Source organism: Drosophila albomicans, chromosome X (assembly GCF_009650485.2).
Source record: "Drosophila albomicans strain 15112-1751.03 chromosome X, ASM965048v2, whole genome shotgun sequence".
Taxonomy (NCBI): Eukaryota; Metazoa; Arthropoda; class Insecta; order Diptera; family Drosophilidae; genus Drosophila; species Drosophila albomicans.
Window position 1 is genome coordinate 6,245,480 of NC_047627.2, and position 15,817 is coordinate 6,261,296.

General features: G+C 34.4%; 1 protein-coding gene across 1 annotated transcript in view; it reads left to right on the forward strand.

Moving 5' to 3' along the window:
* LOC117577737 (midnolin homolog) overlaps positions 1-15,817 on the forward strand; it is a 44,603-nt gene that overhangs the window by 16,239 nt on the left and 12,547 nt on the right. Inside the window, exon 2 of the mRNA XM_034262645.2 lies at positions 4,275-4,362. Coding sequence (XP_034118536.2) covers positions 4,275-4,362 — 88 coding nt within the window. The remainder of the gene's footprint in view (positions 1-4,274; positions 4,363-15,817) is intronic.

Consider the following 15,817-nt stretch of genomic DNA (forward strand, 5'->3'; position numbering starts at 1 on the left):
CATCAATCATGCATGCAGTCATTTAACGTTCATTCGTTGCCTTCGCTTCGTTTCGTTTCGTCGTCATCGTTGTTGTTGTTGTCTGGGTTACCGCATCGACGGCAATTCGCCGCAACTCTCTCGACGCTCTCTCTCTGTCTGTCTCTCTTTCGCTCGTTTACTCTCTCGCCGCAGCATAACCAGCAAGCAAGCAGTCAACTGATGCAATCAAAGTGACGGCGACGTCGACGTTGACGTCGACTGCAACAGCGACGCTTTTCCTTTTACTCGCTTCGTGTCTGTCTGCCTATGTGTGTGTGCTTGTGTGCGTGCCACACGCGGCTTGTGCTGCTGTTGCCTGCCTGCTGCCTCCCTTTCGTTTTGTTGTCTGGCCGCAGCATAAAGTTAAGTAATTTATGTTGCGACGCTTCGCTGCCGACGTCGCTGTCGTTACTGCAGCTTTTGTTGGCCTCTTTGTTCGTATTTACAACCTCACCCCCCACTCCCACTCTCAACTTCACTCCCCCTTATGACTTCCTTCACACTGCACTGGCCCCGTGTGTTGTTGTTGTTGTTGTTGTTGTTTTTCTTGTATATATTTTATATTTTAATTTTCTCCTCTTTTTTTCCACTGTGTGTAGTTGCATGGGAATTACAAAGTAACGCTCTAAAATTTTCAGCTCTTGTGTGTTCTTAACGATTTTTCATTCGTTCGTTGTCGATTAATTATACATAAGTTCTTGTTATGGCTCCCTCTTAATGGCCGCAAACGTTGCTAGCCAAAACAAATGCAGCGACCCGCTTTCCCTTACCCAAAAAATTGATTATATGCTATATGCACGGAAACAACAACACTGTCTATAACTTTTCGAGGGCCAAAACAATTGACTCTTATTTTTTTTTTTTTTGCGGGCGAGGCAACTGTACTTTGTGATACTAAAAGGCAATCAAATGGTTACTTAAAACATACAAAAAATATATGAAATTCCTATAGAGAAATAATTTATGCTGTGCAGCGTTGCCAAACTTCGCAGAATGCTCTTTTATAATGGGCAATTTTATAATGAAATATTGTTTTCTCTTGCCAAATTTTAGCTTAACTGCAATGCAAAAAGTTCAAAAAGAAAACTTAGAATCGTTTATTCTTTGCAACGTTGCCAAACTTCACAACCAGAAATTGCTTTCAATCTTGCCAAATTTCGCAGGCAACTGCATGCTATTGCACTCGGCCAGTGTGCACAGTGGTTCATCTGTTTATTGACCGTCGTCTGTCGTTAAATTTAGTCTGTTCTTTATATTGTTTGTTGATCTTGGCGTATTGTTAATTGTAGCAACAATTTCGTATGTAGAACTTATTATTGTTGCTGCCAATGGTTGTTCTTCTGCTCTCACTGCCTGAGTCAACAAATGAAACAACAACAAAGCGAAATAAATAAATAAAGCAACAGGAGCAGCAGACGTTGTTACTGTTGTTGTCGCATTTAACACCTGCACAATGCAATGCCCCAAAAAAAAAAACAACAACAAAATTACAACAACAAATATTTTAATTAAACAGAAAAAGTGTCAACAGCGTTTAACTTTTGACTTTTTGTTGCTCGTGTTAACCCAAAACCCAAAAATAAAAAAAAAAAAAAAAACAAAAAGAGAGCAACAATAAGTGAAACAAATGGAATGACAAACGAGAAAATACCCTATAGTATGTTTATCTTGTTTTCTCTATTATGCTCAGCTACAGGGTATTAACAGTCGAGACAGGTGAAGTTAGTAAATCGAATTCCACTAAAGAAACCCAAAGCCAAAGCGAAAAATTGAAATTGAAACTCCCCTTTTCGTTGGTGAAGGCAAAGAGCGAGACAGAGAGAGAGAGAGAGAGAGAAGAGTTCTGGACTAAACCTGTAAAGTGCTTGAACTTTTAAATTTTGTATTTTACTTATTGCGCGTATAAATTGCCAATTAATTCTTACCCCTCCCTTATGGGTTGGTTTTTGTGCTGCTGTCATCGCTTTACAATTTCTGTGTTGTGTTTTTCGTACAGATCAGCAAATCTTTTGATCGTTTATTATACGACGAAGAAGGCAAAAAGAATGTAGCATAAAGCAAGCTAAACTCTTGCGCAAGAATTCGGAACTGTACACTGAAGAAGAGACTGCAAGAAATTAACTAAATATTGAAGAAATAGAGAAAGAGGAGAAAGGGAGAATATGAGAATGGGAAAACTACAAGAATTTCTTTATAAACATATTTTCTTAGAAGCAGATGCAATTAAAACGATAAGCGCAGCTTTCACGCGATAACTATCGATAACAGTGAAGCAAGACTTGCAGAAAAAAGCAAAAACAAAACAGAGAGCACGCCTCTCTGGCTAATGCCCCGATCTCAAGTTGCAGCTCCTTTAGCCACCTCCACGTTTTCGCAACTTTCGTGCAAATTGGAGTCATTGTCTTCTATATGTACATATATATGTATATGTATATATGTATACGTCATATATTGCTATATGTATAGCGTTATAAAATAAAGAATACAACTTCGTTTTCTTTTTTTTGTTGGAAGTGGCAAAAAACGCATCGATTTGATTTTTATGCGCGTGCAAATTTCGATTGCTTCGTTGTTTCATCGTTTTCTTCATTTCTTTCGAAATGTCGCCAAAAATTGCATTACGCATGCAAAGTGCTGATCGGAGCCAATAAACAGCAGATATAATTAAGAGGCGGTTCACCTAATCATTGCTTTCTGAAATTTTCTAAAGCAAGCTAAAGTATTTCTGACGATTAAGCGAATCGGTTAATAATAACGATATAAACAACAGAAAATTCCACATTTATATTTTTCAGCTATCATATTCTACTCAGTTATCAAAATTTTCTTTGTTTCACTTATCAAAAGATCTCTGGCCACTGTTGTCGATGCTTGAAATGCTGGCTTAACGGCATTTCTTTAGCTTGCATTTCATTTGTTGAGCTGAGAAACAAAAACACAATATTGTATCAAATTTTTAATTGTATTATCCATAACCCATTGAAATAAACAAAAAAATCGAGAAATGCTGCTGCTCCTGTTGCTGATGATGATGATGATGATGATAATGTTGTTGTTGTTGGATGACTGTACAACAAGTCAAGTGTTTGTTTGTTGTTCTTTCGAGTACAATATAACCACAAAACAAAACAAAACAAAATAAAAAAAAAGTAGAGAAACAAATAAAAAGACGGGAACATGCGGCGTGCGCCTTTTGTTGATCGCTGTGCATCGAATTTCAGTTCACTTCAACTTGATTTATTTTTGGGGTTTTTATTTTAAATTCAAATTAAAGCAAAATAAACATTAAAAAAACACAGAAAAGGAACAATAAGTCTATTTGAGACATCTATATGATGACTCTTATTGTATAAATTATAGTTCTGCAAAGTGTGTGTGTCTTTTTTATACCCGCTACCCTACCCATAGGGTAGAAGGGTATTATAACTTTGTGCCGGCAGGAAATGTATGTAACAGGTAGAGGAGGCATTTCCGACCCTATAAAGAATATATATTCTTGATCAGCGTCAACAGCCGAGACGATATAGCCATGTCCGTCTGTCCGTATGAACACCTAGATCTCAGAGACTATAAGAGATAGAGCTATAATTTTTTTTGACAGCATTTCTTATGTTTACACGCAGATTAAGTTTGTTTCAAATTTTTGCCACGCCCACTGCCGCCCCCGCAAATCAAAAAAATCGAAGAAAGCTAGAATTTTGGTATATATATAGTAATACCTACAGTAGTTATGATTCCTGAAAATTTGATTGCGATCAGATAAAAATTGTGGAAGTTATTAAAGAAATACTTTTGTATGGGAAAAAACGCCTATTTACTAGGGTTCTTAGTTTATGTGGCTGATAATCTGGTATATTGTGCCGTCTATGGTATATTTTGAATGCGGTACCATATCGATATACCAAATACACCATTTGGTATATTCTTAGTGTTTTAGTATATTTGGTATATTTTAATAATAATATCCCAAAATATATTTTTAGTATTTTTGTAGTATATTCAGTATATTTTGAGAATAATACCGCAAAATATATTGCTTTTATTCAAAATGGGTAGCGGGTATCTCACAGTCGAGTACACTCGACTGTAGCTTTCTTCCTTTTTTTTTGTTGTTGATGTATCGATGATTCTTCTTACTGTGAACAATGAAAGTTAATAAGAGAAATTATTTATATTGCAAGTATATTTATATTTTCTTTGTCTAATACGCTTACTAATAATCATTGTCACTCTCTTCCATTTATTTATTACAGAGAACTACAGGATGGCACGCTGAGAGATCACAATTTAATGGATGGTTCCAAGATCATTTTAATACCAAATGTGGAAACTGGTTTATTGGTAAGTCGCCTCCCTAACTCATACGCAATGCGGATTAAATAAATGTTATACATTTATATACATAAGTGACTGACTGACACGATACAATTTCATATAGTATATATATCGATATGTGCAAACGCATTTGCATGTGTTGTATTCAGTTCATTGGGGTTCAATGTCAGGGCTGGCGAAACAACACTCTCCACAAAAACTTGCCCTTCAATTGCGTTTCGATTATTCGATTAACCTGTCTATATTATATAGTTGGTTAGCTGATGCAATATTATTGTGTATTAAACAATTGCTAGTACTAGTAATTTAGTTAATAATCGATAATGCGATTAGATGAGTTTCGAGTTTCAGTTTAGCTATCGATTAATCGATCAACTTTATATTTGAAACACACTCAAACATTGCGTTGCTAAGCGCATTTATTGCCTACGCCCCATTTTGGTTTTTTTTTTCTTCTTTGCTTCACCTCTTGCTTCGTCTCCTTTGCAGTTGCCCGCATACAAATGCAAACTTGACCTTTAGATTTGACGTTTGTCGTCGTCGTATGAATTTCAAGCCAACCAAAACTTTCTCATCAAAACATACGCACACACACACACACACACACACGTACGCACACACACACGCCTGAAGAAACCTTCAAAAGGCAGCAGAGAAAAGCGAAAAGCCGAAAAAAATAAAAATGTTTTCAATGCAAAACTCGCAATCGAGTTGAAGACAACCAAGAGTGTGAGGGAGATAGAGAGATGCGTAGAAGTAATACAGAGCGTAAAGAGGAAGAGTGTGGAGTGGAGAAGGTGGAGGAGGGGTTTCAGGGATGGGTTAGTTGATCAGACAAACGATTGATTGTCATGCCAAAGCGGCGGCCACCAAAAAAAAAAAAAAAAAAAATACAGATTTCATTTTGGCTTCATTTCGATTTTTGTTCAAAAATGTTGCATAAATTAAATGCCAAAAATCACCACAAAAACAAAAACAAAAAAATAAAATAAATAGCAACAACAACGCAGCGGCTTGCATTTTAAATTTCCAGTTCCAGAGCATGCGAGAGAGAGAGAGAGAGGTAGAGAGGAGGGACAGAGAGTGAAAGAGACAGAGAGAGAAGTAGAGGTAGCAGGAGCTGAGTGCCGCTGTCCAAGTGGCGAAGAGAGTCTCGAGATTCGAGTCGAGTGTCTTGATGAGAGGCAACCAGTTTAAGTTTCAGTTTCTCAGATCTCGCACTGCCAAATGACCAAAAACCAAGACAAAAAAAATGTGTGTGTAATAAAATAAATATGTAAATAAATTAAAATTTAATTAATGCCAAATAACTTTGTCAGCCCCAAAAACACACAACGACTTCGATTATTAATGACAACAACAACAACAACAACAACAACAAAAAACAATAACAACCACAGTAATCAGACAAATCACAGAATCGCAGTTGAAAGAAATCAACATCAAAATCACAATCAATATTCGATATTCGATATTCGTAGCACAAAGATTGTGTCACTTTAATAATAGATATGCTTCGAGGGTAGCTTTAAAAGGAAACAACTTTTTTCAAGATATGAGACTTCTAAAATTAATAGAATTTATTTTTCTTAAAAAGAATTTAGACTTAGAAAGAGTTAAGACTAAGTTTAGCAATATTTTCGAGAGAGTAACAACTTAATTTCAGCAACTATTTAAACAAGTCTCTAAGATTTTCTAACAGATTTTTGCTAAAATTAATCGCACTTTTGGGTAATTCATTAATAAGACTAACCTTATTTTATTGAAAGCCAATATGAAAATATATTTTATGTAAATTGGAAATTTGTCAGCCACTTAATTTCAGTAATTTTTGAAGAAAACCTTTGCCCAGTAAAATGTAAAACCTTTCTCAAAAATCTGTAGAGATTTTTAATCGATATTCAATTGATGATTAACTTTAGCACGTTGTGTAGCTTATTCATGAATTGCAACGTGGCTTAACCTCATTTTATAGTAAGCAAATCGCAATAGAAACTTTTCAAAATATATGAAAATATATCTTATGTAAAATTGAGTCAGTTAATTTCAGTAATTTTTACTAAAATTGAAAACTATAAACAACAAGCAAGAAAGCTTCAGGCTCGATTGTGAGATACTTACTAGCTTATTCTAAAAATATACTAAAGAATATACCAAATGATACTCAAATATACTATATTTGTTTTTACAAAATATACCAGATTCAACGAAACCCGGATTTCAATTGAAATTTTCAATAAAATATAAAATATTCTAAAAATGTATCAAAATACTAAAATACTACAAAATATACTATAGAGTCCAAAATATACTATATTATCAGCCAAATCAACTAAAATTCGATTGCAATTGGAAAAACTTGAAAATATATCAAAAAGTTGATGTTTATTAATTTTGCAATTTTCCAATTAGTCAATTTTCAGCAATTTTTGCAACAAATCCTTTTCCCAGCAATATATTTTAATCTATACAGAATTGCTGTTTAACTTTTGCAATTTCATTAATGAGCAGCATTTGAAAATATGAAAATATATTCTATATGTAAGCAATGCAAAATGTGATAAATGTATTTATTTAGTAATTTTGAAATTTGCCATTTAATTGGCTGAGTAATTGCACAAAATATGTATGAAGCGTAATTAGGCGCATTTAATTGGCGATTTAAATGTGCATAGAACTGTTTATTGCTGTGCTGTGCTGTTGTGTTGTGTAATGTGCAACACTATTATATGTATGTTGTATCTGCCACATTTTGTGGCAAACGTTGTTTGCATTTTCCATCGACTTTTGCTGTTGTTGCTGTTGCTATTGCCATTGGCCTCTTTCCCATTTTGCCGTTCTTTTTAGCGCTTTGTGCTCCACTTTTGGTTGCCGCGCACCGTTTTCATTTACCGTTGTGTGTGTGTGTGTGTGTGTGTGGCAGCTAGCAACATTGCAACATGTGCCCCGCAACAAACTGGAAGATGATGATGAAGCGGCGTTAGAGATGCGCAACAAGTTGCCACGCCCCGCGTTGTTCATTTGCTATTAGCCACATTATCTGTTGACACAATTTGTTGTTGCTATTGTTGCCACCTCTGTCTCTCTCTCTGTCTTTCTGAGTTTTATCAATATTTGCCCCATATCTCATGATCTGTTTCGTTTTATTTTTTGCTGTCTATTTCTTCGAGACATGTTTTGTCTTCTCTGTTTTTTTCTTGTCTCTGTTATTTCTACTCTTTCTTATTGTTTTTTTTTCTACACTTTTTTTTTGCTGTCGTTTTTCAACTGTTTTTTTTTTTTTTTGTTAAACATTTATGCTTCATGTGTCGCGTTGACAGTTTTCTTGTGAATCTGAAATTGGTTCAACGTGCCGTCTCATGAGAGTCTAGACACAACACAACACAATACAATACAAGTGAGGGACACTTGTTGCGAAATGATTCGTCAAGCAATTTGACTTTGCTCCAAATATGATCATTGATAGGATCAGCACTTTGATCGAGCGTCTTTTCTGCATTTCAATTTCGTTGCGTTGAGCTTCGAGTAAAAAATGTGCTTGACAACAAAAATAAATTGTTTTTATTTATATTTGGGTATAAATATATCACCATATAATTATAATGAGATTCTTTTGTTGTCTATTTATAATTGTTCTTTGACAAATATACTAAATGGGCTACACAAAATACCAAAGTCAGTAACTTTAAAAATATTTGTAAACAACTTCATAATTTTTGCACAAACAAACTAATTTTGCTACAGAAATACTTTAAGAATACTCTCAAAAATATACTAAAATACCAAAATCAGCAAATTCTAGAAAATGTTTCTTAATTCTTACACAAATATACTAAATTTGCTACAAAAATATTTGAATAATTAAAAACTTCTCTTTCACAAATATACTAAATATACTACATACTATACAAAAAATAGCAAAGTCAGCAACTTTAAGGATATTAAGAAACTTCTTGATTCTTGATACTAATTTGTATACTAAAAAAAAACTTTGAACGTTTTCACAAATATACTAAATTTGCTATAAAAATACCAAAGTCAGAAACTAAGAATTCTCCAAAAAAACTTCAGAACTATTTCACAAATATACTAACTAACTAACAAAAAACTATAAGAGTCAGCAACTTGATAAATACTAAAAAATCTTCTAAACTTAAATACCAAAAACAGCAACTTAATGAATAATAAAAAAAAAACTTTTGAACTCTTTCACAAATATACTAATTTAACACCCAAGTCAGCAACTTTATAAATACTAAAAAAAAAAACTGCTGAAAGACAATAAATTTAGTAGAATTTTTGTTTAAAGTTCAGTTGAGAGCAATAAATTTACGCAAAAGTTGTTGGGGAATTGGAATTTTTTTTGCTGAACATGTTGAAAAATGTGTGTTTGGTGTTTTGCGTTTGCGTTTGCGTTTCGAAAAGCTGTTCCAATTCCAAACGTTCCACATGCTCGTATACAAGTTTGGCAGCTCCAGTTGCAACTGTGTGTGGCATGTTTTGCCTGTTTTTGCGATGCAGCAACAATGTTGCCGCCTCTCTCGTTCTCTCTCTCTCTCTCTCACGCTCCCTCTCTCGTTCTCTCTCTCTCGCTCGCTCAGTTTTAGGTGTGTGTTGCTTGGTTGTATAAAATTTCATGCAATTTTCGTGAGGCGAACAAAGAAATATTTTGGCGTGCACGAAAATCCATAAAAACAACGCAAAGCAAAGAAGAACAGCAACAACAACAACAACGACAGCAACAACAACAATGTGCAGTAATAATTATTATTATTGTTTTTATTTGGTTCAAACGTTTTTCGTCTTTATTTGCATTTGGCTTCTGGCTGCTGTTCGAATCACCAAACAAAAGCTTTTTTGTTGTCACAACAACAACAACAACAGCAAGAACAGTAATACCAATAACATTAACAGCAACAACAACAACAACAACCATGACAACAACAACAACTCACTCAATTGCCGTTAAATGTGCTGTGCCCCTGACAAAAATGTTAAAATAACAATTTGCAAATTTGTGTTGATAAAACAAAACAACGACAACGACAACGAACAACTACGAAACAATTCTCTTTGTATTCTCCACAAAGATTAGCGCAAGAATCTTTAGAATTCGGGTTTGCTTGCTGTCCTATATTTCCAGCACTTGACTATATCTCACTATATCTTTATCTTGCAGGTAGTTAACATCCAACTTTGTTTCTGAAATTGTATTCATAGGTTTTGCTTTATTCTTTATTTTCTTGATTATTCAGCTGGGTTAGTTTTAAATGTCTTGTAGCTTAATTTTGTCATTTCGATTAGTTTTGGAATACATTTTCATTTACTCTTCATTACTTCATTTCCTTACATTACCAGCACTGTTTATATCTTTGTCTTGCTTCTAACTTGATTTCTGAATTTAGATTCGTAGACTTTTCTTTATTTCTTATTTTCATTATTATTCAGCTAGCTTAGTTTTTAATCCATTGTATCATAATTCTTCATTTAAGCTTTCGATTAGCTTTGGAATACATTTTTATTACCTATTCATTACCCTTCATTACGTTTCCGTCTGTCTATGTCTTTGTTTTAACTTGATTTCTGAATTTAGATTCAAAAGTTTTTCTTTATTGTGAGTATTATTCAGTTGGGTTAGTTTTTAATGCCTTGTAGCATAATTGTGTACTTAAGATTTCGATGAGCTTTACAATATCTTTTCATTACCTTTTCATTACATTTCCAACACTGACTTTATATTTGTCTTGCTTTGTCTTGTTTTCTGAATTTAGATTCAAAGGTTTTTCTTTATGCAATACCTTTCATTACTTTTTCCTTTACTTTTACTTTAAGCTCTTTACACACCATTTCTATAGGAATTTCCTTAGTTTTCCTTTGACTGGGTTCTTCTTACCATAAATTATAGTGGAGAGCTAATGCTATTCATTATACATCTTTCCTACTCTTAACCTTAAGCGATTTCTTTATTGAACTACGATCAATATCTTAGATAGTAACTAGTTCAATTTACATGCATTATTTTTTCAATTCCTGTTAACAATGTGCGACAAATTCAGCTTAAACTTCATCTCCTAATTTCCTAAATTATGTTCACCTGCATTTTTCTCTATCTTTTACTATTAAGCATATCTTTGTCTTTGTCTCCTCATTAATCATTAAATGCAAAAAAAAAAAAAAAAGAAAGACTCAACAAAAAAATACGTATACGAGATGCATACACACATTTGCACAAATGTTTAAATAGCCAATTAACAATTTGCGTCTTTTGTGCAATATGTAAAAATTTGAAAACAATTACCAAGAATTTTGTGTATATAAAATATGCGATACACAAAATACTCTGCAGCAAAGCAGGAGATCAGAAAATATGATGAGTTAAGGTTGTCATTCGATATGTAGAGTATTGAACAATTAAATAATTGAATAATGCATCAGAGAGTGTGGGGAGAAGAAGAAGAATGAGAAGGAGAGTTCAATGTCAGGTGCCAATTGCCAATGTTGCAGAAAGGTGAGAACCCGACAGGAATTTTGTTGATTATTTTGTTATACACATTTCTGTCTTGTGTTCTGTGGTAATAAAAATATAAGGAATAAAATTGTATTGTAAAAGAAAATACTATACTTTAACAAATTATTATATGATATATTTTTGACTTTACTTTAGCATATTATTATAAGATATTATATTCGTTTTGTTGACTGTCAGAATCCGATCGCTTTATTCATTGCTTTTTTTTTGGGGTGTGGAGAGAACTTTTTGCTGCTCTTCTTTTCGCTTCTCATTGCTTCTACCTGTGCGTTGTCCTAATGTGAACATTCACTTTTTGTTTTGTTGTATGATGATCATCATCTGTGATCGTTGATCTGTTCTGATCTGAGTTGTGTTCTCTCTGTTTCGATTTGACTGTTTCGAGTGGGGTTGAAGTGCGACTGCTGCTGAGTCACTTTGTAATTTTTTTTGGGGCTGTCATGTTGTTGCTCCTAATTAGCGCCATGTTGCGGCTACTCCAATAAGGAATGAAATGATTTCGGTAGCTGCCGCCTGCTTGCAAAAATTGGACAGGTGCCGATTCCATCGTTCCGCTCTCGGTTTTCCACCGACTGAAATGTGTGTTAACAACTGACAGGTTGACAACTTGACTTGATTTATTGACAAACTGAGTAATTACACACAACAACAACGACAACGATGACAAGGTGACCGCTGTGGGTCAGCATCATCATCATCATAAGCATCTCTGATCCCGCTCTCTCGCATTCTGACAGCTTTTGTGGTTATCGTTGCCTAAGCAAAAAGTAAAAGTGTTTATGACTCTTTTGTCTTATAAATACACAACACAACTTATACACTCGCAATCCACTTAATTCAATTCTATTCCATTTCATTTCATTTCATTCCATTTGCATACACACACACACACACACACAAATATTCAATTTGTTTGCTGCGATATATATTTGCATATTGTTCCAATTTTATCTCTCAAGATGCTCAGTCTCCGAGTCATTCTGCTTGTCAACTTAAATGTCGCCGACAACGACGATGACGATGACTGAGGCGGCGGCCAAAAAATGTCAAAAAATTGTTTCAGCCGCTATTAAAAATAATCATATTTTGTAGAGCTTATTGTGAATGCAGTCGAGACGCTTAAGCAAACACTTTGGCAACGCTCGACATGGCATTGTTGGCGAGATATTTGTCATATTGTGGTGGCATGTTTTGATGAGATGTGGGCGTGATATAGTAGACTTTTTTGATGACTAGTAGTGGCTGGGTGATCAAAGAAACGAAGTGGAATTGGAACACGGAACGATTGGAATTGGAACTAGTGGAGTATTTACTACTACCAATGAATTTTCAACTGTTTCGGATAGTATCGAATGGAATGGAATGGTTGGGTGCGCAAAGAAACGAAATGGAATTGGAACAAGGTACAAATGGAATTGGAACTAATGGAGTATTTACTACTACCAATAAATTTCAACTGTTTCGGATAGTATCGAATGGAATGGAACACTACAGTGTAGTGGTTGGGTATGCAAAGAACCGAAGTGGAATTGGAACTAGTGGTGTAATTTTTATTACCAATGAATTTTGAACTGTTTCGGATAGTATCGAATGGAATGGAACACTATGGAGTAGTGGTTGGCTGTGTAAAGAAACGAAATGGAATTGGAATACAGAACAATTGGAATTGGAACTAGTGGAATATTTTCTATTACCACTGTATTTTCAACTGTTACTGTTAGTAACAAATTGAATGAAGCACTATTAATAGTAAGAATAACAGGTGAAACGTCTGGAATGAAACACCTGAAACAACAGGTGATTCAGCAAGTTCACTTGACCGCATGTAAATTTCGCACCCGCTGTGTGAACAACGTTTGGTTCTTCGTTCTTCGTTCTTTGTTTTGTCATCATTTCAATTTCAATTTCGTTTTGAATCTTGCATTTTGCATTTTATTTTTGGCATATTGTTGAAGTGCAATCAAGCAACAATCAAAGGGGGTGTGTGTTGTGTTGTCTTTAAATTGCTGGTGGCATGCACCATGACCGACTGAAGCAAGTGTTTTGTCTCTGTTTCGCTACCCCTTCGCCTCTGCTCTCTTCTTATGCACATTTATTATTTATGTGTTTTAAATGATGCGCTGGCATCGCTTGTCAAATTAATTACTTTTGCTTTTGCCTGTTGCCTGTTGCTGTTGCACTGTGCGTATGCGTAATTTATGCGTGTGTGGGAATACGCATAGATTTATGCAAATTATATTTTTGTATCTCACAAAAGAAGAGAAGGAGTAAAAGGAAAACAACGACAAAAGCAGCTGCTGCTGAGACAAAGGGCAAATTTTTGACAATGATCAGCACACAAGCAATGATGATGATAATAATAATAATAATTATGACAATGATGAGAGCGCGCTGCAGAAGGAAAGTGATGACGATGCTCCAGAGAGACAGAGATAGAGAGAGACAGAGATACAACTGCAGACAAAGCAGCAAGCAGCAACAACCAAGCAGTCAACAGTCGACGAACGGCACTCATAAAAAGCCAAAAAACCAACGCAGTGGCAACAGCAACAACGACGGCGACGACGACGACGACGTCGGTCGTAGGTGTGGCCAATCGAATTTATGTGTCCTTTGTATGTTGGCCAAAAAGCGCAACAACACATTTCAGCAGAAAATACTATAAAAACACACAATATTGGCATATGAAGAAAGCGCCAAGGAAGTCCGCTTTATAACCAATACAAAAAAAAAAAACGCTATTCAAGACAAGAGATCCAAAACAGGTTAATGGCCAAGCTAGTTCTTTGTTGCAAAATACCCTAGAGGCGACAGCGACAACTGATGAGCAGTCGATGACAATATTGACATCAACAACAGATTCTTTTCAGCTATAGATATAAAATGGATGAACTGCTTGAAATTCTCAATATTTCAGAACAAATCGTGAAACAGAAATACATAAATGTTAAGGCTACTGAGACAGCGAAAATTAAAATCCCCATGTTAGAAAACCAATTTAGATTTGAAGAACATTTAATAAGAAGAAAAAAATCTTGAAATTCTACAAATTTCAGCAAAAATCGTGAAATAGAAATACATAAATGTTAAGGCTACTCAGGAAAAAAGAAGTTCTAAAGTCAAGATTTTGATCTTAGTGAAAATTAGAATCCTAATGTTGATATCAAGAACATTTTAATTATTTTTAATAAGAAGAAAAAAATCTTGAAATTCTTCAAATTTAAAAAAAATTGTGTTAAGGCTACCCAACAAAAAAGTGAAGTTTTAAAATCAAGAGTTTTGGTCTCAGAAGTTCGTCAAGAACCTAAAAATCCTAATGTTAGAAAACACATCTCGATTTCAAGAAACATTTAATATAATCCCCAAATTCTTATTAATAGGAAGAAAGAAATATATAGACCATAAATCTTATTAGAAGATCACAAATATATTATATTATATTAGATTGATTTTTTTTTGTATACTACTTATTTATTATGTTGTAGTTTTTGATTGAGCATTCAGTTTTATGTTGATCACTTTACTTACGAATCATCGATTCGAGAAGCATTTGAACTCTGGATCTCCTTTCTTAGAGTGCAATTGAGAACGACTAACTGAGCTATGAAAACACTCAAATCTTGATATCTTTCAATAGATTAAAGAATTTTTCAAACCTAAAATCTAGAATTTTTGGTCTTATTTTGCCGTTTTTTTAAACTAATGTACTGAGTTTTATGAATTTGTTTTTAGACCACTTCAAGAAACAAATTCTTCAAAAAAAAGAAAAACAAATTTTCTAGATTCAAGATTTCAAGAGCTCAATTTTTAAGACGAATATTCTTGATCTTGGAATTTTGTCTTTTTTCCAGTGCAGGTTGTAGGGTATATTCTTGTTGCAGCTACCTGAGCGGAATTCTTTATGTGTGAATTGATGCTTATCGGCGAAATATGACAAATTGACAGGTTGACAACTTGATGTCTTGATGACTTTTGTCAGCTTGACGCTTGCTGAATTGCGCAATACGTTTACGTTATCAATGCTTGAGGTGGCCACACACAAACACTCAGCATCTGAGCATCATCATCATCAACATCACGACAAGAACAACTTGCTCTCTCGCTCACACTTGACTGTCTCTCTCTCGCTCTCTCAGTCTCTGCGTTGTCAACAAAGTTAACTACTTGATGAAGATGATGGCATGCGCCGCAACGGAAACGCAATGTTCCAACAATTTCCGTGAATCCGGTTTATCACTGCAGCTTACTTCACTTTATACTCATAGAATGGTATGGTATGGAATGGAATGGAATAGAGTGGGGGGACGGGGTTACTCGATAGAGGTTGACTGCGTCTACTATATAGAGTGTAAAGGGAAATAAAACACGTTTCTTTTTATAGCATTCGTGTGTGAAATAGCATGAGAAATACTTTGAGACTTCCATTGATAATTATTATGACGGGGTTGCTTTGGGAGTTGCTTTACTAGATAACTAACTGCAACTTTAGATTTCTGCAATACTTTGTCATTTATGAATGGAAATTGCTTTGGCTTAACTAATCTTAACTAAAGACTCGCATTTCGACACTTATATTATGTTAAATAACTGGGAATTCTACACGAGATATTTTTTAGCGCATGACTCATAAAATACTTGACATCAACTGATTATATTTATTACTCTTTATCTGCAAGAACTTTCTTCACTTGCGGTAGCACAAGAAATTCTTTACAATATCGATGATGATAACATTATTGGTGTTGGAACTTTGAAATCTATTTGCATACTTCTTTTACTTTATTTGTTCATTGGCTAAGTGTTGTCTAATAGACACTTTCAAACGAAATGAATCAGCAATCTAGAACTTCACTTTATATATATTTGTTTATGATTAGTCGTTGTATCTTTTTCGCTTGAATTCGAATGTGACAAAGTCACTTTTGTTTGGCT